Source organism: Botryllus schlosseri, chromosome 16 (genome assembly GCF_051294905.1).
Source record: "Botryllus schlosseri isolate E-star chromosome 16, Bs_hap1, whole genome shotgun sequence".
NCBI classification, from domain to species: domain Eukaryota; kingdom Metazoa; phylum Chordata; class Ascidiacea; order Stolidobranchia; family Styelidae; genus Botryllus; species Botryllus schlosseri.
This window is the reverse complement of record NC_137251.1, coordinates 9,172,211-9,195,656: the sequence shown is the minus strand read 5'-3', so window position 1 is coordinate 9,195,656 and position 23,446 is coordinate 9,172,211. Positions and strand designations below refer to the sequence as shown.

Below are 23,446 nucleotides of genomic sequence, written 5' to 3'. Positions count from 1 at the left end.
TACCCCAATGGCTTCGAGAGAATCGCCCACAGCCACAAAGTAAATCGAACTTCAGACATGTTGCTCCGAAGTCCACCACTTATATAACACTGAATCGACATCATTCCCGTAATCGGCGAGTCATCTTCGACGAAATGACAGGCCACCCCGCGTACAAGATACAAGAAATTCTAAGATGCTGTCCGCGGAGTTTTACGGTAAATGGGATGCCCCGATGGCGTGAGAACATGACGAAATCCCGTTTATATATGTTACTGGTAACATGTGTTTTGGCTGGATTGCTATGCCTAGACACGAATTCCGAACGGTGTTCATACCATAAATAGGCGGTCACGTGTTTATCGGCGGACATCTGCTGGAGCCAGATATTCTATTGATCATAATTTGCAAGCCAAACACCCGAGATGGGCAATAAACAAGGATTTCCCCGAAATCTATCGAGCTAATCTGACCTAAAGGTCGCGAAGTCGGCCACCAAGATAAGTTGATTATGGAATAGATCGAAAGTGTATTGGTAAAAGATCACTTATCAACAGATATCTGTACGAATGCTACATGGCTACAGCCACAGCTTGAGAAGAAAAAAACAGATTGCATGGTAGTCTACTGTTTGCAAACTGATTGTTTGTAGCGCCCAACGCCTGCATATAACGCGGAGTCGTAAATCCCAATAGATTACGAACGACTTGAGCAACTACATTTACTTAAACGTTCAAAGGACTAGGTGTGAACTATTTGTGATGGGCAAAGGTTGGCATCGAAGATGCACTTCAATTCCAGTACATAGTGCTTCCATGGTCGTAGATTTGTAATAATGTCATCATTGCAGCCAGGACCGGTAAAATATGCGACAACCAGATAAAAATATGTGCTGTACGTAGATGCACACTGCACAGTTGCACACGTAGAGTACATACGCAGTAACAGCGATACGGGAATAAGTGTGAATCGGATCAGGTAGTGCTGCTATGTCACTTTACGCGCGAACGCTGTCAACAGCAGAGCTCGCTCTTGCGATGGTGTTTACCGAGATCTGAATCACCCGCTTTGGACGAGGCAAAAAGCATAAAACATCCCACCACTGACGTCACGCTACACAGAGTAGCTGTTGATCGTTTCCCGTCTCCGGCGCGTACACATCAGTTGCATTTCCGCAGATTAAACGCTAGTTGGAACGCTGGGGCCTACCGACAGCAAATTATCAGACGGAGTGAGAAAAACTTCAATCTGATTCGACCTGCGCCGATCTGGACCAGAAATGAGCGATGACTTCCTATGTTTCAAGCGACTGACAAAATGCATGCTCAACAATCCGATTCAAAAGTTAATCCTCACAATAATACCTAACCATATGCAAACGGAAGTCTTTATGTCGTACAATGATCGAAATGATACCTAATTATCGTAACGAAACACAGTCGGAACACACCCAGACATACCCCAGACAATCTGTCCGAGTTGAAACGCAGCCCGAACATACCCCAGACAGTGTCTTCCTAGCATTAGTTGCAACACTGTCTGAGCAATATCATAAGTTTCATAATGACCCTTGTGCAAAAAAATATAAACCCATGTAAAATTGCAAATGGATGTTTTATATTAACCTTCGGATCGCCACAAGAAAAAAAACCAACCTTACCCAGACGTAAGTTGGATATTATCGGTACTATCGCCGTGCGCTCCGCATATTTGATACAATATCTGCTTCGAAACGTTGCATGTACCATAGTACCAAGCGCCACCATCGCTGACATCAACACACAATTCCCCAGATCGCCTTCTCGCCTAATCACCTTGCGCAGAGCGGCAATATCCGATCGCATGTTGCATCTGATTTCCGATAAGTGAGGCGCGCGTGTCCGATTACGTCACTCCGCGCCAGCGCGCGTTAGAAGTGGTGGCTTGCGTTCCGTCGTAACGCCGCAAAATTCATTTCGGAGATTATCTGATGACAATAATTACTGCGGCGCGATATCGTGAGTTATTTCCCAACAACTAGTCGGCCTGGTGCAAATAACCACTGTCGTCGAAAAAGACCATGAATACCACAAAAGAACAACAACTAGCCGGTTATGTAACGAAGCCCCGATTCAGGCACTATTCAAACCGTCAATGTTACCGTCAAAATCACGTACTGATACAGATACAGATACAGTAACCGCGTATCTACAATGTTATATATATGAGTCAATGACTATTGACTATACGTATACAATGCATGTATTGAATTCATCAGTCCCAGGAAGTTTAATAGGACATTGTCTAAGTAACTGAAACAAATACGATTGATTACAGTACAATCGCTCGTGGTTTACAGACAAATTAATTGATGCCTGTCACACGATTCGTCATCAACTGACGTCAGACAAATCTTCTTCACAATCGCATCGCGTGAGTCATACAAATTTCTTGAAATCGAATGAAAATATTTCAAACGTGACGTAACCTGTTCGATTAGACGCAACGCTTCTCCGTATCTTTATGAGTCGATTCGCAACGCGGCCAAGTATAGTTGTAGTGAAATCGCGATGGCCGCGATAGTAAACAAATTTCCCGCGGAATAACAAACGATTTGGCCTCTTTAGCCAACTATGACGGCATACATAAATAAATAGCCTATATTGTTGGCCTTAGTGTAATTCATAAGCGTGTCACCAAAGACGGGTATGCGTTCGAATATATCGATCATATCCGGATTGGATGCGCCACACCTGAAGCCGTAACAACATTTAGCAAGCAATCACAAATTTCACAGCATGTGATTGATAAGGATACCACCATAATTCAGGATTACAATTAGCACTTGAAGACTATCAAATTCTCAAACCTCTTACGTCGCGAACAACGCACGCAAGCCCAAGCACCAACGGAATGCCGAGCTTATCTAGCGCTTGCGCAATTTCCAAAGTACCACCGCAAAAATTCACACGTGATCGATTACGACACAACCTATTCGGTAAAGTTTTGTTAAGCAATGTTTCATAAATACCTTCAACCACAAGTCCCGCAACTCTCGAAATCCCTTACTTCTGTAATGCCGATTCTGTCACCAATATTTCTTAGCTCATTTGGAATTCAGTAATTCGTATCATCAGTTGTATTTTAATTAGCTGCGGATTTCAAAGGTCTTTAGTTCCAGTTGTAGTTGCGCATTTTGAAAATCCAGTATAGTTTGTGCAAGTGCAATGCAACCCTCTACAACACACGACCATAATGCGAAATTTGGCCGTTGCGACAGCCACATATGTTGGACTGCATCCAAATTATATTGCTACTTAACATCAAGGTATTTTAGTCACGGGATGTGCGTCACAAAAGAAGTCGAACAAACAACCGCCATTGTATTTTGATATGGAATACTGGACATTACCTATTTGCTATATTTACACGGCTTCTTCATGATGGGCGGAGGTGAGCCTCGCGGAAAACAGAGTCACTGCTTCCCGAGTCACCTAGCCTGGGATTGCATTGTTGTGAAATTCACGCATCGGCGCTTCCGCTCGAGCGTAACACATGCCTCGCGGCTACATAACACACACTATAGTGTGTGGCGACTTATGCGTCTATTGTGAATGTAACCAGAGGGAAGATATTGTTGAGCAAGGGGAAATAAAACGGAGACTAGACAATCGGACTGCGTTACAGAAATAGACTGGCGAACACAAATATATAATGTACATAAAATTCCAGAAGTGTGGACACAAATCTGCTGTGTAGCGAAATACTACATAACTAACATGTCATCCCTCCCAGAATAGTATTAAATCATTCATTGTTAATCGAATCGGCTGTACCGCCGATATCAATGAAGTTGGTAAGACGGGACGCGATCAAGTTATTTTAACTTTCTTGATTACCTCACAATGACGAAACCCTTAAATGGGAATAGGGGATACATGGCACGAACGAGAAAACGATTGTTCAAGTTCATATACAATGTTCTTTCTAATTCTCTAGTAATTGGTGACGATTACTCCAAACGAGTGTCAGCCGAAAATATTCGGGTTTATTTCAATAGGAGTATAATATTCAATTACCGAGAATGTAAACTACTGAGAATGCACATTATTGAGAATAAATATTACCGAGGAGAGTGAACATCACCATTTTCGGCAATGTCCATTATTGGTCGTGCCTTTCTCGGTAATGACGCTGTCGTTAATGACCGGTCATGCGGTGGATAGCTATGATGCTCCCCACTTCTCGCCACTAAATACATACAACGATTCGCCTTCATACCCAGAGTGTGCAGTTCAAACTTATAATAGCGTGACACATTGCGGTTCATGAAACAGAAGGATTACATAGACCATTAACATTTATGTACCTTAACGTTGGGTTTTCGACAGAAGACGAATCTGACATTGCAGCTCTCATAGATACGACAGGGAGCCGGATGTCAGTCTGCGGACTTCGCTGAAGTACGCACGTTAGTAAAGTAAAGTAAAGTAATCTGTCCCTCCTCCTCTATATGTCACCCGAACAAGCTAACGTATTGGACCGTTTATCCGGAATTACGTACTTCGCTTCCCGCTAACCATGCCTAAAATAAAGTCAGTAGGCGGGAAGAGCAAATAAAACTCAGCGAATGCCGATGGCTGCTTGCGCACTTTCTCTTTGCATGAAAGAAATACGAAAAAGCGAATTTCTCACTTAAACGGAATCGATCAACTTCAACTATGTACTGCAACCTGAGCCCAATAAGATCACCTAACTTATAGTGTCATTGTTAAGCTTTATCTTTGTATTCAATAATGATATATTATTTCTGAAACTAGGAATCCATTGCCACTTGCATAAGGGCCTATGCTTTCCTTCGTTGAAAACAAGGCATATAGGCTACAGCGGTTTCCTTCACAATGAAGCGGTCATGCTTTAGACGTTTTTGTGAAGCAGCTGTTGTTTGTACATCATGTATTTCGTACCTCAAGATACCTTGAATCAAACCTAAATCATTATCTGTCAACCTACATACAATGCGCTTTCAGAATCGCCGCCAGTAGCAGACTCCTTGTTCACCTAATCAGCAAGCTGCTGCTGACGTGGTCATTGAAGCATAACCGATTATCCAATCAAGAACCGTGGTTTCTTGATTACTAGTCTTCTCGCCGTTCTATGGTCGGTGGCACGCCCATTCTTCGGCAGCTACTTTCAAACGCTTTGCACGAAATCTTAACGGCCTTTCTGTGAGCTTCTTTCAGGCTCAGTGTCGTTTTTTATCAATAATCTATCGAATAAGACATTACAACCGAGGATTTGTAAGATTTTCCAAATTATGGACAACCCTATCAACACCCTAGCAAAACCATACAGGTGCGCTTCATCCGACACATGCATAGTACACAAGGCCTACACACAACTCAAACACGTTAATCGTGAGGGATCACCCTCTGATATGGAATTGAGGAATTACAACCACGCACCTGTGATGAACGCCGAGTCACTTCTGGCGAACTTCACATCAGCCAGGTGTTACTCGTTAGCAGTCAGACAGGTCTCGCGGGACAGTCGCCACACGAATTAGAACTCGCTAATTCATTGCCTGTCGAGTTCGAAGTGTCTCGGATATAATCGCGACGTCGCTCTTTTATCCAATTGCTATTCTCCCGTCTAAACCCCGCCATAGCGTTTAGAAAGGAGACTTAAATACCGTGCCGATGTCCATCCCACGAAATCAGATCAAAAGTTACAGTGACAATTCAGTGATATTAATCACATGGAGAGAGAGATCGAGAGAAATTTTTTTATTCTTCAAACCACAAAACTTCACACAGACATGTAGTTCAAGCTACAATCGGCACGGTAAAGATTGACTGCTCGCAGTGTGGGAATATGTAAATAGGATGTCGGCCGGTAAATAAATACTTCTACTTTTTCGAGCTAGTCAAGTCGGTTTTGCCTACTTGCCCTAATTCCGCATGTTGTTATGATCTTGGACTACTTCTACTCGGCCTATATTACTTACTTTTTTACTTAAAGACAGCTACTTGTACTTTTACTTGTATTTCTATTTGAGAACCAACGATGACTGCTTTGACCTCTCTGATCACAATGTTTGATACGCGAAGAAAAGCAGCTTTATATACGGAGCCTCCGCATTAACGAAAACACACACACCACTTCGCGGCATGCAGGGAGATATCAACAGTCACTTAGGCCGCCTGTTCACACCGCACCCCACCGCGACAATGATAACACGGCTACGGTGTACCGCCGGGGTTACGTATCCGTCAACAGCCAGACAGATTCCAAGCCTGTACGCAAACAAATCCCCGCAGACGCGAGCGGAGAACCCCGAAATAGAATCAAAAACGACTTCATAAAAAGGCGGGAAACGCGACTGCCGCCTTCGACAGCGTCACCCCGAAGAGACTTTCTCAAGCGGTTATTACCCCAGGAGATTTAGATTTCCGTGTAGCGCCGTTACACATTTATCAACCGCCATACATAAACCGAACATCATCGCCAGGCCTTTTCTCACGCGCGTTACAATTGTGTACCGAAGACGCCCACAAACAAACACACGTTCAACGAGGAAATCAATAGCGGACTCGGACCCGGTCGGTCGTTTTCGATAGAACGAGCAGAAGGTTGGAAAGAAGAGACGGGGACATATGTCACCGGTATTGCAGGGTTCATCGACATTCTTTTCGATTTGTGACCGTAATATTTTACGCGTGAAGGTACGTACTGGAGGCTACGTCGAGATGTTGACTCCAAGCGCGCGCAATTACCGTACTAAGGATAGCGTTATCACGCTGATCCTGATTGGGAGCAGAATATAGAAATGACAGAAACCAATCCGCTGACGGCACTGTGAAGAGTACACATCTAACTCAATTGGAGCAGTCTCATCTATTAGTCCAGTGGTTCTAAAACTTTTTTAGACACTGTGTGACGTATGCTCATAATTATGTCCCCCGGCCGTTGCAACTATAAATTCGAGGCTGTGAGGTCAATCGTCATGGTCATGGTCATGACCATGTATTGAATTCGACTTATCTGAATGAATATTTATATTAGGATAGAAAGTTGTTCGCAAACAGCCACGGAGAGGCGTACCGCAATACGCGAATAGGCTCTTGAACTGGAGAGTCATAACCGCACATCCTTTTGCGATAGTCCCGGTACACTGATACCGCGTCACCGAAGAGAAGACACCCAACATACCAGCATGGCTTAATTCTAACCTATTTATTCCCAGTGATTGCCTATATTAAATTCAGTTCGCAAAAAAGACCCTTCAGCGCACCCTGATAAAAAGCGATACAAAATAAATACATTCATTCTTATTTATCAATGATGGACAAGTAGGATACTAGGCGATATCAAAACACGGGCACCTGTGACGTTTCCCGATCCCTAGGCATAAATACTTCCTTGAAGTTGAAGTCCTAGGGCACAAACATTTCGGCGAAACACCGCCGCAAACGGTCATAATCGCAGAATAAACAAGGCGCGCGCGCAATATCGTGCGCATGCTTGCCTTATAATAATGCACCGTGAAGTAATCACAGATATTATACAGAAATTAGAAGCTACACGTTCGGTCGGTCGGCCCAAGTCCCGAATAGCGTTGCGCAAATGTGCCGTCAAACGCGCGTTAAAGCGGCAGGTCTATACACAGAAAAAAACGAAACCACTGAAACTAGTAGTGGATAACGGTTGCTTTGAGGAGTAAATAAGAGGTGATGAAGACTACGAACCAAGCTTCCTGCACAGACACTTGCCATTCTGATGCTAAATAGCATTTGACGATATATGATCTGAACCTGATTTCCAAGTTTTCGCGAATTCAGTAGTTCGAATCTAATTTGAAAAAAACGAACTATAATTTTAATTCTAGGCAAATTCGGAAAAATGCGTAGCTAATTCTAATCTAATTTGGAAAAGACTGAAAATTTTCTAGTTGTCCAATCTGGTTTTGATACAAGGTGCTTTTTCGAGATTTTAAGATGTCGCGCGCAATGACATCAGACAACGAAGCCACCAAACACCGGTCTCATCAGATCGACCTCATCCGCAGTAATCAGATAACAAAAAATCCGACAATACAAACGGCCTCAATCATATCCCAGCCAGACCCAAAAATAGAATTGCCAATCACGGTTACCATCGCAAGATCCGCACTCTTGCTGACCGCGACAGTAAAACTCGTCTAAAACATGACGTCATACCAAACACTGCTCTTAACGTTACGAGAGGTCGACATTTCGACTAATCGCTCGACAGACATTGCCTGGATCACAAGCGGTATTCTTTTTATATGTCAGCCTGTGCGCATTTGCGCTACAACCAGATATCACGTCAAGGCAGAAATCCGTCGGAGAATGCCAAGACGATTGATTGCCTCGCGTCGGAATTGCATCGAAAGTGTGGAGTGCACGCTAAGTCGCGCAAAGTTCACAATGTTCACTTCACATGCACAAGAGTTCAACCAACATTATTCATCGGATAACAGCAGGCATATTTTGAAAATAGGATCGCTCTAGCGCCACGAGGAATTCCTATATAATTCGTCTTTCGGTGTATACATGTGCACTGTACAATAGGGCTGTTCAAAAATAATTTTTTTTCCCCGATTCAAGCCGGTCACCTCTTAAATTGTCAGGTTGCAGTAGAAAACCTTGTTCACCAAATTTCACTCGATTCCAACCAGTAAAGGCCTCCGCAGATCCAATTAAAATTTTCAATTTACTATGGAAAATTAAAAAAAAAAAATTCCAAATTTTTCTGCCAACCCCATCAAATTGTTGAGCTGTCTTCAAAGACGTTGCAAAACAAATTTGAGTCAAATCCGACCAGTAGAAGCGGAGTTATGTGAGTTTTTCGATGATATTTCCCGGATTATCCTTGATCGGTGGATAATCCGAGATTTATCAACGAAAAACTCACATAACTCCGCTTCTACTGGTCGGAATTGACTCAAATTTGTTTTGCAACGTCTTTGAAGACAGCTCAACAATTTCATGGGGTTGGCAGAAAAATTTGGAATTTTTTTTTTTAATTTTCCATAATAAATTAAAATTTTTAATTGGATCTGCGGAGGCCTTTACTGGTTGGAATCGAGTGAAATTTGGTGAGCAAGGTTTTCTACTGCAACCTGACGATTTAAGAGGTGACCGGCTTGAATCGGGAAAAAAAAGTTATTTTTGAACAGCCCTACTGTACAAGCGGGACCGGTGATCTTACACCAGGAGTCTCAATCTGAGGGCCATGAGACAATTTCAAGTACTGTCATCTCTACGTCGACTTGATTTCACTAGAACGAAAAGAAATATACGGATATTTAACTGCAAGAATGGACGGCAACCCGATTTACCTTTGTGAACAATAGTTTTGGGCAAACCTAAGGACAGCCTACAGTGAGCTTAATGAAATTGTCATGCCTGCGATTACTTCTGAAGACAATGCGACGCTGTGTCTTTGATATTAAATATGACATGCGGCTGACTCTATCAGTCACCAAACCAGTAATAAAGACAGTGTCAGAGCAAAAACAATCTCAATCTTTCATTAACTGAGTATGTAATAATAACTAATTACTGTACTATCATGTTTATAGTGTGTTATATTTGTATAATTTAATCATAAAAAGTGACGGCTACTGGATAAACCAGTTTTTTTTAAATAAAAATACGGTTTATCAATTTTTCAAAACGTTTATAAAAATAGGGGGAGGGGCATAAATCTAAAATTTTAATGCCCCTGTCTTACAGCAAACACCCCGGACTTCGGCGTTTGTGTGGTCAACGTACATGATTGCATCAATATTTCCATAGGAACGGGCAATACAAATCCGCGAACAGTACCAGGAATTTCGAATCGGCAGGGTATCGATTTTAGTCTACTGTACCCACCTTCTGCTAACCTTCGACCAATCCCAGCTTCAGTCATAACCGCAATTTCTTCCCGACGCGCGGGGCCACCCAAATTCGCGTGCGTACGTGCGTTTTCGCACTAATCCGCCAATACCCATTAGCACCGACCCGATTGTTCCATTGTTGGAGCAAGCAATAAACATACCGAGATGTCACGCTCATCCATCATCGTGACATATTCGGTAAGAATAAACTTGTGAAACAATCGTCAGCTAATTGCCCCTGATCAGAGGAACAAAAAAAACGCACAATCGACAACACAGCTAGTTTCCGCAGACGCGACTAACTGGAGTTACGAGCGCCACGCAAGTTTGGGAAGACAAGTTGTCAATTGATACCATATATTTAACTATAGTTTACGACCACGTACCTAATCCCCATATTTGGGAGTGACCCTTCTTTCTAGTTGAAAACAGACACTTTTAGCGATTTCGACAGTTACGAACCAACATCGCTTCCGGCATTAGCCAGATATATATCGGAATAACCTATTTTTGCGGACGTTTCAAAATCGATGCCGACAGCGTGGAAGCCAAGACTTACCAAAAGTGCGAATTAGTAGCCTGTGAATCTTTGAAAACAAACGAAACGTAAAAACGCATTACGCACGCTCGGTTCAACGTTTAGACAAAAGTGTAATATACCGTGCGAAACACCGCCAATTGCCAGATTTCCACACAATCCGCCGGCTTACCAAAAACAAGACCAAAAGTCACCGCCAAAAAACACGCACAAATCCGCCTGGTCGGGTCGCATTCACGCGTCCTACCGCGCGTCACACGACCCGAACCGTACTTTATCCGAACCGCAAAGTCCGGCGCGATCCGGCAGTCGGAAGCGGTCACGTGGGAATAATTATATAACCGATATCGGTTCACCTTTCGCACCGACAGGTTGTTTTCAGCGCGCCCGAGTCAGCGCGAAATGTCCGACACGTGGTTTACATACGCGGAGTATGCGAAAAGAGCCGCATCAGCTCCGTGTGACACTTGCGATTTCGTCGGAAGACGCCGTGTTCACGTGGGCTGATGCAGCTTATTTCGTTCGCTATTTATATTGCGTAGAAAAGGCTGAGGTGTCGAGTAACATGGTACTTCCGTTCTTTCCGGGCTAATATACGGTAGCATGTTTGTCAATGAGTTTTGAATTCAAACCGCTGAAGCTTGACATTATGGATCGGTGGGCAAGCAGAAAGTAGATTTTGGATGGATTTGGATCAACTTCATAGGCAGTGGTGGTCAAAGTATACATCGTTGGTGCTCAGGCACAGGTAAAATAAAAAGTAAATATTCTATTCAAGGTATAATTTTGCCTTAAAAATTAAAATCATCACGTGGAAGAATTCTCGAAACAACCACTCGAGTGCAAGTTTGTTAACTGTCACCGGAAACTCAGTAACGAAATCATGGTAAGCCCAATCTCAATCAACTTCTTCAAACTACTCATTTACATAATTTCCATAACCTACTTTTACTTCAAGCAGTTTTGAAATAACTTGAAAAGGCCCACTTCTGCACCATGCATGATAAGACAGCAGAAAAAAGCATACACAGTATTATATATAGGATTGGAATGATCGACACGACCTAGAAGTCGACTATTCTAATCACGATTGCATCAAACAAGGACCGTACACTGTCTATACATGATCTGGTTGTAACAAAACGTTAATAAACAAAATTAAATAACAGTAGCTAACACATCAAATTGACAGCAATGCCTGGGCTACGTACAGGTGACAGTGTGAATATGGCGATTTTTAAAAATCTATCGCGTGTCAGTTCACTTCACTGTGTCCTCGGGTATCCACAAGACTGGATGGACCGCTTGGATTACCGCGCTGCTGGCCACGAAAAACTCGCGAACCGCGGCTGTTTCACGTTACGCGTACGAACGCGGGAGTGAGGCCGATGACGTCAAAGGCTTAGTCGACGCTTTGTCTCCTTTTTTGCGCGCCGTATCAGATGCAAGCCGCGATGCCTACACTACAACAAGTGAGATGGAACCCACACGGCCGTTTGTAATGGAAATCTAGAAGCCAACAAGCCCGGTAATTCAACACCGCTGAGAAAAGCAAAGGCGTCCCCCACGGCGCGTGCGTGGTTGCGGGGATTGTTCGAACGTATAAAATACCTAGCAGTTGTTCTGGTGGAAAGCGGGCCGTTTTACACCGCATGGGTAAGTAATGCACGCCCTGATCAGTTACACGTGTACTAGTTAGTCTACACGCGATATTACTGGACCACGTTACGACATGTCCATCAATTTGATACTTTCTCCATTGTACAAGCATACACGCCTCTTATTCTAATGTGCCACGCAAAGGTGGGTGTTCCATTGAAAAAGTACTCCAAGTAGTTCCGCGTGAGTGGTATTTTTAAAAAATCCAGGAAGTCGGCCGTACTGCAAGTCCGCAGATACGGAATATCGCCCTGGTGTATATGACCATTGTAGTCGAAAAACACCATGAATACCACAAACAACAAGTAGTTTCGACTCCTTCCGATCTTTTCATTACAACGCAATCCAGCGGTGTTTTGGAATAGTGAAATTATTAGTTAACTTTTCTGAACAGATTACTTTAGTTCGTTTTACGAATATTTTCCAACAACACAAAACCCACAACGAAAGTTTTTGAAAAGGAGCTTCTTGTAGGCACAGAAATTCAATATACAATGCAATAATATTTCAATATGAATACATTATTCAAAACCTACAGCAGTACCATACTTATATGAGCCGTTTATTCCGACCAGATGCTAGCTGACGGTCAACGCGGTAAACACGGTACGCGCGACGCAAAAAATGAGCCTCCGGGGCTTTTAAAAAGCGAACATGTCGTGCTCTTATCATCGCTATCGGTACCAGCGTTGCAGGTGATCATTATTCCCCACGCGCTACCTTGGCGTACAGCATAGCCTCGAATTTTGTACGTTACACTGTGGTGCGCCGATCAAACTGTGGGTATCGTAATATATATTGCGCAACAGCGCCAGCTACTCGCCGCGTGCGTGTCGATTACGTTAACGCGAATAGCTATAAGCCAGGGCTGGCCAACCTTTTCAGCCAAAGGGCCACATTCGATTGACGAACTATTACGCGGGCCACTAGCCGCGCGAAGCGCGAAAAATTTTTGTAGCTCATAGGTCAATAATATTGTCATTTGACTATATTGCAGGCATGTTGTATATCGCTGGGCTAAGTTTGGGAGGACTGGGCTATTCGGCGCATGGACATATCGATATCGAAAGCTGCGACCAACATGCGTCAATCATTTCGTGCCTAGGTTTTATAGTCGACGGTCTTACTGCGAGCGCAAACGCAATGTCGCATATGTTGAACGACACTTTGTCTCGTAATATAGTTCGACTCAATCTGATACATTAGGTATTCTTCCATTTTCACAAAAGGGCAACAATATTAAAAACAAGAAATCGAGTGACAACATGTTGCGCCAAGCTTGAAGAAAATTTTTACCTTTGATAAATCTATCGCAAATTATCCTGCTTTAGTGTACGAAGATATACCAATATGTGAATGGCTGATGGATCTGTCAATGCGTCGGAACTGATATTTTAGTCATCACATCTCAAGTGTTGCGGCCAGACTAATCAAAATTTTGGTTTGCCTTGCAAGTTCACAATCTGTGCAATCCATTTTTGATGATATTAGAAATTTCGGAAATTACCTCGCGGGCCACTCAAAACCTTCTCGCGGGCCACATGTGGCCCGCGGGCCACGGGTTGGCCGGCCCTGCTATAAGCGAATCCAAAACAAAGTATCCACTATACACCAGATTAGGTTTGCTGTCTATTAACTAAATATGAACTTCATGAGTATAGCAAATCGCGCAAACAAATTTTGCAAAGTAGTACTGGCATTTGCATGTAGGCTATTGTAACGCTACATCATCTTGGGCAGCGTAGCACAACCGGATCGTAATTGCAGCCGCGCAATCGCACGACGGCTAACATAAGGTTTCGTTCGGCTGAAGTAGACATCATGAGATCGGTACTACCAACCACAAAAACACGGTGTTCGTCTCGCTTCATTCTACGTCATCGGCTAATTACTAAGCGATTTTGCGGTGGAGTGGAGAGCTAAACAAATAAGCGACGCTCGCGCGCAAATGCACTTATTTTCAATTTCGGAAGCACGCAAAAACGGGTTCGGCATGGCCCGTTAACGAATGAAAACACTCGCATAGATTGAGACAGGGAATTGTGCTACCTACTCATATTCCGCACACGTCTGACAGTCAACAATGACCAGTCAACCCCACCGTCACCGTCGTTTTCGTAGCTAACAGGCCTTCATAGCCCTGCTCTGTTCGTGGCGTAGATTTTAACCTAGTGAAGAGTCTGTTCTCCGCGCCCACCCATTTAAAAAAAAAGATATTCAAGAACGTTTGCTCTTACTGTGATAGAACTCGCCCCGAAAACAATAGACATGAAAATGGTTACCAGACATTTGAGCATGCAACACTTTAGCAAGAATACGTGGGCCTGTTACTATATAACAACACAATTTACTCAAACAGTAGCTTCAAAATATACAGGTACCCTAAACAAAACCTTAACCCGCATGCGGAAGTGTCGCATGGTATTGTGTTGCATATCCATTGCTGATGCGCGATGGTGATTGGTGGCGCGATATAGCCGAACCGAGTCGCCATATTACCATCCCGGATAACGCCCATGAGCGCACACTCCAAGCACTGCGTGAACGTAACCGACGGAAATACACACAGTCAGTCAGTCTCTCTCTCTCTCTCTCCGCGGCCTACAATAGTGACGTCAGGACACATATACGAAAAAGCACTCACCGAGATAGTACGAGGAGATGAATTCTGAAACTTGATTCCCGGACTTGCTCGTCTCAGACAGGTGGTTCAGCTCCCGGTTGAGAATGCGCTTGAACTGTCAAACCAGTCAACATTTACTCAAAGTTAAAAAAACGCATGTCTTGCGTACGCTAGGGTTAAAGTTAGGGCCCCTCGAGTATCAATTGTAACTATTCGAGTCGCGAAAATAAACGCCTTCAGATGAGATTACTATTTTTGCAACGAAAAATACAGTTTCAACACAGAATTTCCACGGTTGGAGACTCCAAACCTTTAGCCGTAGTACAGTAATTTGAAAGATATTGTTCAAGGCTACTGGTATTCACGGCATTATTTATCTGCCAAGGACTGATCGACCCTCACAATCACAAAGCGCTGGGAAATAGTCACGGTCCAGAAAAACAAAATTATTTCGGATGACGCGTAACTGACATCATGTTCCTTGTGGCGTCGTAAAAGAGATACATATTCGAACCTTTCAAGTGTCATGAATAATCGGATACTGAGACTTGAAGGTGATGCTAGACTTAAAATCGGATCACCCAGATACTCGATTTCGACTTAGCCCAGCCATTGGTATGACTAATCCAGGCAACACGCACATATCAGCGTCTTTAGGCCTGATAAATGTAGCCTGCGACAGCGCGGATTTGATTGCGATGATTAGGGATCGGGTGTTCCGACATCGACATTTTGCATTGATTTTCAAACGCTAAAAACCCAATGGGCGGTGTGCGCAGGGCGCGGTTTAGCGCTAGCTACGGGGGATTGCAGTGTTACAGTGACAAAAACATCTGCTGCAATGACTGCATTTTACACGTAAGCGTAAAGCGTAACGTGAGCAGTGTCATATTAAATTAAACTCAGATTCAGACATACGTTATAATTACGGACTTCCATGTACATTGTACATTGTACTGTACAAGCCTTGTGCCAAACTGGGTGCATGAACGAACAATGACCATTGAATAAGGAACAATTGATCATGCTGCCATCCGGTTAAAATATATTTCTAATAATTCGATGCGGTGCTGGAACGGCGACATTATAAAATAGGAATGGGGTATAGGTACTGGCCTATATATAACAGGGGCGATGAAGTGATGGCGCGATGGGCAAACGGGATAACGTCGAGCAATTTTCCGACCACCTATCTCCTAGTGTGGATAAACTGGATATACAGGAGCATGGTGGCGTCACATTGGATGTATGACTCGAATTCATGCGTTTAGAATCCAGCCATGCAGAACGCCACGCGGAAGGATCCAAAAGAAACGATGGGATGCGGTATGCAAGTTAGCGGCACACGAAAATGAAAGATTACCTTCAAATACATGCAAGCTATTCGTGACTGTACACGTCATTATATAAAAGTACTGTCCAGTAGACGTTTAGATTACACCGCTCCATGTTCAGGCATAGCTAAATATAGAACGTCTCATATCCTAGTAATAACCAGTACAGGCGTGGCCCCAGATTGACCTCGCGCCCGTCACCACGTATTGCAATCACGCCCGCGACTATCCCACCGAAAGCAAGTCCCTCACGAAAATTGGACGGATGACCATTTCCAACTGAAACGCGACTGTCGACACTAGATATGCTTTGAAATTCTCCACCCGAAAAAAAACTGTTTACTTTGAGGCAACGTTAAAACTGCCGGTTACGGCTTCTTCGAATGGTTCGGTCGGTTTATTTTTGGAATCGCGTGTCCGGAGATTGAAAAAAGTTGTGACGTTGACAGTCTGGCCGTGAAAGACATTCATTATTTAGCATTTGTCGCCCGCAAATAACTTTTGGCTACTTGCCCTGTTCTGCGAATAGCTCATTCTGCCTCTACAACCGGTTTTGTTCACGGATTACCGCATAAATCAGCGACACGCGCGCCAGAACCGAGCGTGTTGTAAGACGGCAATGTCGTCATTCAAATATTTCGACCGGAGTTTGCCACGGACAGAGACCCGTATATGCGTGTAATGTCAATTAAAACCATCGTGCCGACACGGAAATGTATAACCTGCCCCACAAGCGCGTACTACACCCATTGAAACTAAGAATATATTGTGATTGCGGAATGCCCACGAATATCGCCAGGCGGGCGCGCCGGAAGTTCATGCACGACGTCGTCACTCTCGCGACACAACTGACATTATAAAACCGGACAACTTTCCCGACATTTCAACTGTTTTACAATATACCGCAAAGTTAGCGGGCGACAATGCTACAGCACTATACCGTGAGCAAAATATGCAAATTCGCATTCCTACGGTGTTTAGTGTTTACGTTTTCGGACGTAGAGAGTTAGAGGTGTGCGAATGTGCGACGTGCGTGTCCCTGAACAGCCTCGCATCGGTAATAAGTAGGGCAAGTTTCTGCTGCAGTCAAATCCGTGGAAAGTTGTACTTACTCTTCACAAAAGTTGCAGTGCTGCTTTTATTTTTCACAAACGTTACACTAAAAAGTTGCATTTATGGGCAAGTTCCTTGGAACGTTTATGGGCAAGTTCCTTGGAATTATTAGGGTATGAGATACTCTAATCGACCCGTATCCAAGGTACTGTGGTAAAACAGCTTGATAAAACTGACCCAGTGAAAATATAATTTTCGGTGGTCCAGCCTGAATGTAGATCAAATCAGTGACGACCTCAAATTTAAACGACAGTGGAATAATCAAGCGAACTATTTACATATAGTGCCAAATATTTTCAGTGAAAAGTTGTCTGCACGAAAAGTCGAAAAAAGCTGTAAATATGTTTCATGAAAAAACGGAGAAAAGTAGCAAAGAGTTGCACGAAAAAAACGGGGAAAAAGTTGAAAAAAGTAGCGATATAAGATCCCTCTAACCAGCTTAAAACGCCATACTACACAACATGAGTATTTAGGAAGCTGCCGGAAGCTGTGAAAAAAGTTACAGGAGTTGCAAAAACTTGACTTAATAAGTCATACCGGATCTTTACATCATCTCAACAGCAGCTGGCGATTTGTGTGTAATCAACGAGAAATCGCGTACATGCAAGTTTCTATCTAAATCTATCTAAAGATGGCACTTCATATATTTCGAGGTGTCGTGTATGGTCGACTTTGTCAGTACCCACACCAGGACAATTGGACAGGACATATAGTACCGCCATCGCTATCGTGGTGGTAGGTGTTTGCTGATACGTCGCTATCGTGGTGGTAGGTGTTTGCTGATACGAAGCTGGATACTGGAAGCTAACCGGATATAGCGAGGTTGACAATTGACATGCACACTAGTAGATAATGTCCATGTATAAATACTCGGAGACATATCTTCCAATGCTGTATATATAAACACGACCGGAAAACCTACAAGTTGCCATTGCTGTGGTTTAAATACGTTTCTCAATGTGCGTATACATTTTGATGTATCGCTCTTACGAAGGAATGTATTTGTGGGCGACACGGTATAATTAACGTTCCGATTAATGTAAGGGTACATGGACAAATCCATGCGCGGTTTTTCTACGGTATAAACAACGAAATATGGTATGGATCTGTGAGGCCAATAATTATTGTACGCATCACATGTATCAGCCCATATCATTATGAGCTACGTATGTTCGAATTCATGCGGGAGTCATACGCTACCGAATACCATGCGGGGCACGAAACTGCTAGTTCGTCTATTCTTTTGAAGCTATAATTGTATGTTGTAGTTACTTTTATTTCACGATGAAAATTCTTTATCGTTCGCCTCAGTCCACATCTAGAAATTTAACCTCAGCACGATGTACAAACATGGGCAAAGTTGTTCGTATTTCTGGGGCATTTGACAGCGCATTAAACCGACACGTATACTATAACAATGAAGGATTTCTACGCCAAGGCTGTGTAGTAATCGGAAGGCGCACGATTGCGGAATCCCAGTTGAAAAAAATCACAAAAAGTCCGCGGAATGCGCCTGTCAACACAGAATACATGCCACCGACCATTAAAACTGGAAGCGTGCGGCCGTTTCTCACAAGGTTTCGCCGTGTGTGTTTGTTGTAGGTTATAGAAAAGGTAATTAAACGTTTAATAGCATGGAGTTTGTTCGTTGTTTCACGCCAATTTGATCGCTATCACGGTCGCCGCGGAAAAGGTTGCTCCCAACTTAGCATCAAAACGCCAAGATCAATGGCAAGACAGGATTGGGGAGAATGGGAACGTTCTATAATGCGCTTTTCAAAGGAAATTGCTACCTACGGAGGTAGAAATCGTATTTCCGCGAGCACGCCGGTGTCATTTATATAATATTCACGAATTTGCGTCAGAAATGGCGGATCGCTTCCATTCAAAGTGACAGATCTCGCCTTGATAATAAAATACATGTATTTTCGGGCTGGTTTCGTGGATTGCAAAAAGCTGCATCATAGCCAGTTGTACAGTCCGGTGACTCTCGATTACTACGAGTGTTTTCCGGCAAGGAGTCTAATACCGCAAGGGTTCGATATAGGATTGTCGAAAGCAAATCAACACGACTAGTATAAAGACAAGCGCGTGATACAACATGTACGGAATCGAGTCATTTCTCACCGTCGCGATGCAATAGCTTGCGGGCACAAAAAGCCAAAATCGGACTTCAGCCGCACGACAGCTGATCGCACAGAGGACGAATGAGTGTAGTCTACCGTCGTCTAGCTAGACTTTTGAACAGACGACCGCTTGCGAATCCCAATTTACAACAAGTCATCACCACAATCCGATTCATCAAGAAAGCACATCACGTGACTTCATGTCGAGTAAGAAATCCACTCAACCACGGAAGGCCAAAGACACGTAACAATTTCAAGCATCGCCGTAAATTCCTACTCAATCGAAGGCAGAAGTAGCGATTCCAAGACATGAAAACTATTGCCAGCGGAAGTAGATAGCCAACGGTCTGACACTTACTCAGTACTCACAAGAAGTCTTAAATAGAAGATTCGGTCGAGGAGCCTATTTCTGAGATTGCAAGATGGATATCCATGACTGATGCAAAACGACTACTGACAATACAAATAGACGCAAACTTCAAATATATGTTTAGTTAACGTGATACGGGGGCTATTCCGCACGGTTTGTATGACAAATTTCACTCCAAAAAGAATGACAACAAATCTAAAGTAAAGTAAAATCTACCCCATTTCTTTCAAAATTCAAATAGTAAAACGCACTTTTTACGCAGAAGTGGAAGTGACCATCACATAATAGCCGAGTTAGTGTTGAAAGTAGGCAAAGTTGAAGAACTTGGCTTCGTGACCACCTCTGGTTCCAAGACAGATACGGCAATACCTCCGCGACAGCGGCAGTATAATTACGCCACGGGACGCAACGCAAACACAGCCGCTGGCAGTCGTTTTGACATAAAACGGGCAACTCCATGCACCAAACGCAAACACAGTCACACCCTGTCCCAGCTCGTTACGGGTGTAATTTCTCGTTGGGCCGCGTCCGATTGACGTCACCGACCGGGATTAACTCGCGCGCAGGTTGACTCAGGTGACAAAAGATCCCGCAAAATCTAGCGCGACTAGTGACACGAAACTTCGCAAGGGCGATTAACTTGTTCTTGGCCGTCGTAAACTGGGTAGTTACGCGAGTGTGCAAATTTACTTAACAGACAATAACGAGAACGTCGGCAAATAACGTCCGAGAGATATAACGACAGACGATGTAACGATTCCAAAATCACATCAATCCTCGAGTCATTTGACGTCACAGCCCGGGATGCTACACCCTATTTCGCCCTGGTAAGAAGATACCCAGACACGCCTACGATCGGCGTCAACACACCACGCATTCAAGCCACGTCACGTGATCAAAGTTGGGCTACTTTGTCATTTAGCAGTTGTGGTCACGAACATTCGGATGGTATCACGCGACAGTCCAGCTCGTTTGCTTATTATAGATATAGGATTTATCCATTGGTCATCCCAGCATTCATTGATAACAACACGGCAAAAATGATAGGTCAACCTAACATAAGATACAAATTTCTAAAGCATGAATGGCAGAATACACTGAAAATCCATGGGTACAAAATACGTATTTTTCAGATTTCCACCATAGCATGGGACGTAAATCAAGCATACAACCCTTTCATGCACGAAATTGTGCTTTCACGGGTAAAAATGAGAGTGAAAAACACCAATGCTTATAGAGACATGTCCCAGGGGTGTAGCGGCTTATGTTAACGTGTACTACCTTCTGGGAGTTTTGGGTGGTACACCAACATAGAACACACTACACCTTCCAGGATATCTCCACAAGAAATGGTGCATTTGACTCATTTTCACCCATTGGAAAGATAATGAAAGCGCTGTATATACCTTATTCAGTGTAAGGTGACGGAGCATCTATCTACACGGTCTCGACTTGACTGCGAAGCCATATCGCCTGAGAGTGTGCGGCAATGCAGCACATACCAACTTTGCAGTCAATTTCCTCTTCGCAGAGAACGTTCAAGTATGACAACGTAACAAGGAAGTGGTAGGCGTCACACCGAGTCACCAGCCAATCACATGCGGGAGAAAGACAACTTCGCGGAAGAAGAACTTTTCAGAATTTTTCTGCAACCTGACGTTGAACTGTAGTTCGGATTCTTGTATTCCGTATTGGAGCTGCAGTCCGGATTGTTGTATATTTCGTTGGAATTTAGCACAGGATTCAAACGAAACAGTAGCGTCGAATTCCTTTTTGTGCTGATGGATCATCCACCGAAATGTACCGGCGTTAAGCGTAACGTTTGTGACCTGCTGAACGTTTCTCTTTCCCTATAGTGCCGACCTTTCGTTGACTGGTATTGTCGTTTTAGTGTTTCGATAACAGTGTTCATTTTACACGGGTCGATATTATTTCTTTCGGCTCCTGAACTTGTAGCCGTGTGACAGTGTTGCTCGCATGCTAGTTCAATAGTAAACGTTACAAGTGTCCTTGTGTGCTCACAGCATGGAGAGAAAAATTATATAATCCCTCATGCCCGATGCCAGAAGCGGCCATTCACAGGCCATCGGGACACCCGGGGGTGCCACAACAAATCGCCGCGCATATTTTGCAACAACTCACGCCACGATTGTCCAGCACAAACAAGCGACTGTTCTGCGCGGCAAGAATTGCTCAGCGCACGGACGCGTTGAAGTGACAAAGGGGAGTTCGTAACAAACTTTCGCAAATGATACTATGATGAAATGTCCCGCCAATCAACGATTCTGCTGACCTCTCGCGGTCAACCGCTAGACTATTGCCAACGAATTCACAATACCTCAATTTTCAGAATCGCGGCAAACGATATACATTTACTCTTATCTACACTCATTCAGATGAAAAGCGAAAATATTATTTGGGGCGATAGTGAGCGAGACGTTATCTGAAATAGCAGTGTCATTGTTACGTCACAACATGATCGCCAAGCGATTGAAATTCGATTATACAGCTGACAAGAAAACAACTGGAAATAGCCAAGATGAATAATTCAGAACGAACTAGCCATACGATCTCCGTCAGAGCGGGCGTATTTCGTCAATTTCAATCTATTTTCGATCTATGAACAGCAGAAAATTCCGCTTTTCCGCATATAACTAATAGGGCTAGTCTAGTATCTATAAACCGTAATAATGCAACTTGAGTATTTAGACTCTAAATTATTTTAGAGTATATTTTTCCGAGTAAATATACGCCTTATGCAGTGATGATCAATCAACAGCATTGCCACAAATTGCAATGAAATAGGTATGGTCGAAAATATACCCAATTATCTTTAATGTGGTGTAGAACTGACTCATTTTCTTTGGAGGTCGCATGGAAGGTACATCACTTTCCACCTTATTCATACTGCTATGACGTGACGACGAGCGCAATACGCTATCCGACACGAAGCTCAATACTTGATTTCGAATCGAATCACTCAGGTACTCGATATTGCACAGCCCCGCTAATGATCTTGATCAACCATTCCCGGTGTCAAAACGTCAACGCAAAACCCGAGATCTTGCAAAACTAAGGAATTCTGTGGTAAAGACGGAATGCGGCGAAAATACAAACAAGTCGCAAAAGTCCGCGTAAGAAAACAACGCATTAAACCGCCGCGCCATAAACGACACCGCGTTTGCAAAACATCGGGCAAGACCACCTGGTAGCGGACAATGCCGAAATACGAAACATCGAGGTCAGGATTGTTGTAGGTTCTTTTGTTCTGCGATGTCCACACGCTACTATTGGAACTACACTCATAGCGATGATGGGAAAGCAGTATTTTTGCCGAATTCACCACTTTCAGTATAGGTGTGGTACACCGGCGTTGAGATGTCTATCTTGACAAATCATTTACACTTCAGAGTAAGGGGATCTTACGATTTCTGCGTATTCTGCCAAAACCTTTCGATTTGATTCGCGATTAGTTAAGCTTGCGTTTTTCGTGTTTACGTTGATCGTGTTTACGTCTTCGACGCCCTATATTTCCACATGTCATCACGTCACGCGCATGTGCTGAATATAAATATTTCAAGTCCCGCGTACGTGGAATAGCACTCGGCGAGTTATCGCGGCCCATCTCGTCGTATCTGCGCGTCTATCGTTTGATGCAGGAATACTCGCGTTGCTTATCCGAAGTATAATTTACCTGGAACGCATATCTCGATATGCCATGCAGAGATATCGAAACGCGGCAATATACAGATAAATCTCATTTGAATTTTCAAATTCGCGCGGAACGTTGTTCAGTCGAATATTTTCTCATGTTGCCA

At 43.6% G+C, this 23,446-nt stretch overlaps 1 protein-coding gene across 7 annotated transcripts in view; it reads right to left on the bottom strand.

Moving 5' to 3' along the window:
- The window catches only part of LOC145458227 (3',5'-cyclic-AMP phosphodiesterase 4C-like), a 128,931-nt gene that overhangs the window by 18,828 nt on the left and 86,657 nt on the right, over positions 1–23,446 (bottom strand). For all 7 annotated transcript variants that reach the window (XM_080336540.1, XM_080336539.1, XM_080336538.1 and 4 more), the window contains one exon: positions 14,707–14,800. In XM_080336540.1, coding sequence (XP_080192666.1) covers positions 14,707–14,800 — 94 coding nt within the window. The remainder of the gene's footprint in view (positions 1–14,706; positions 14,801–23,446) is intronic.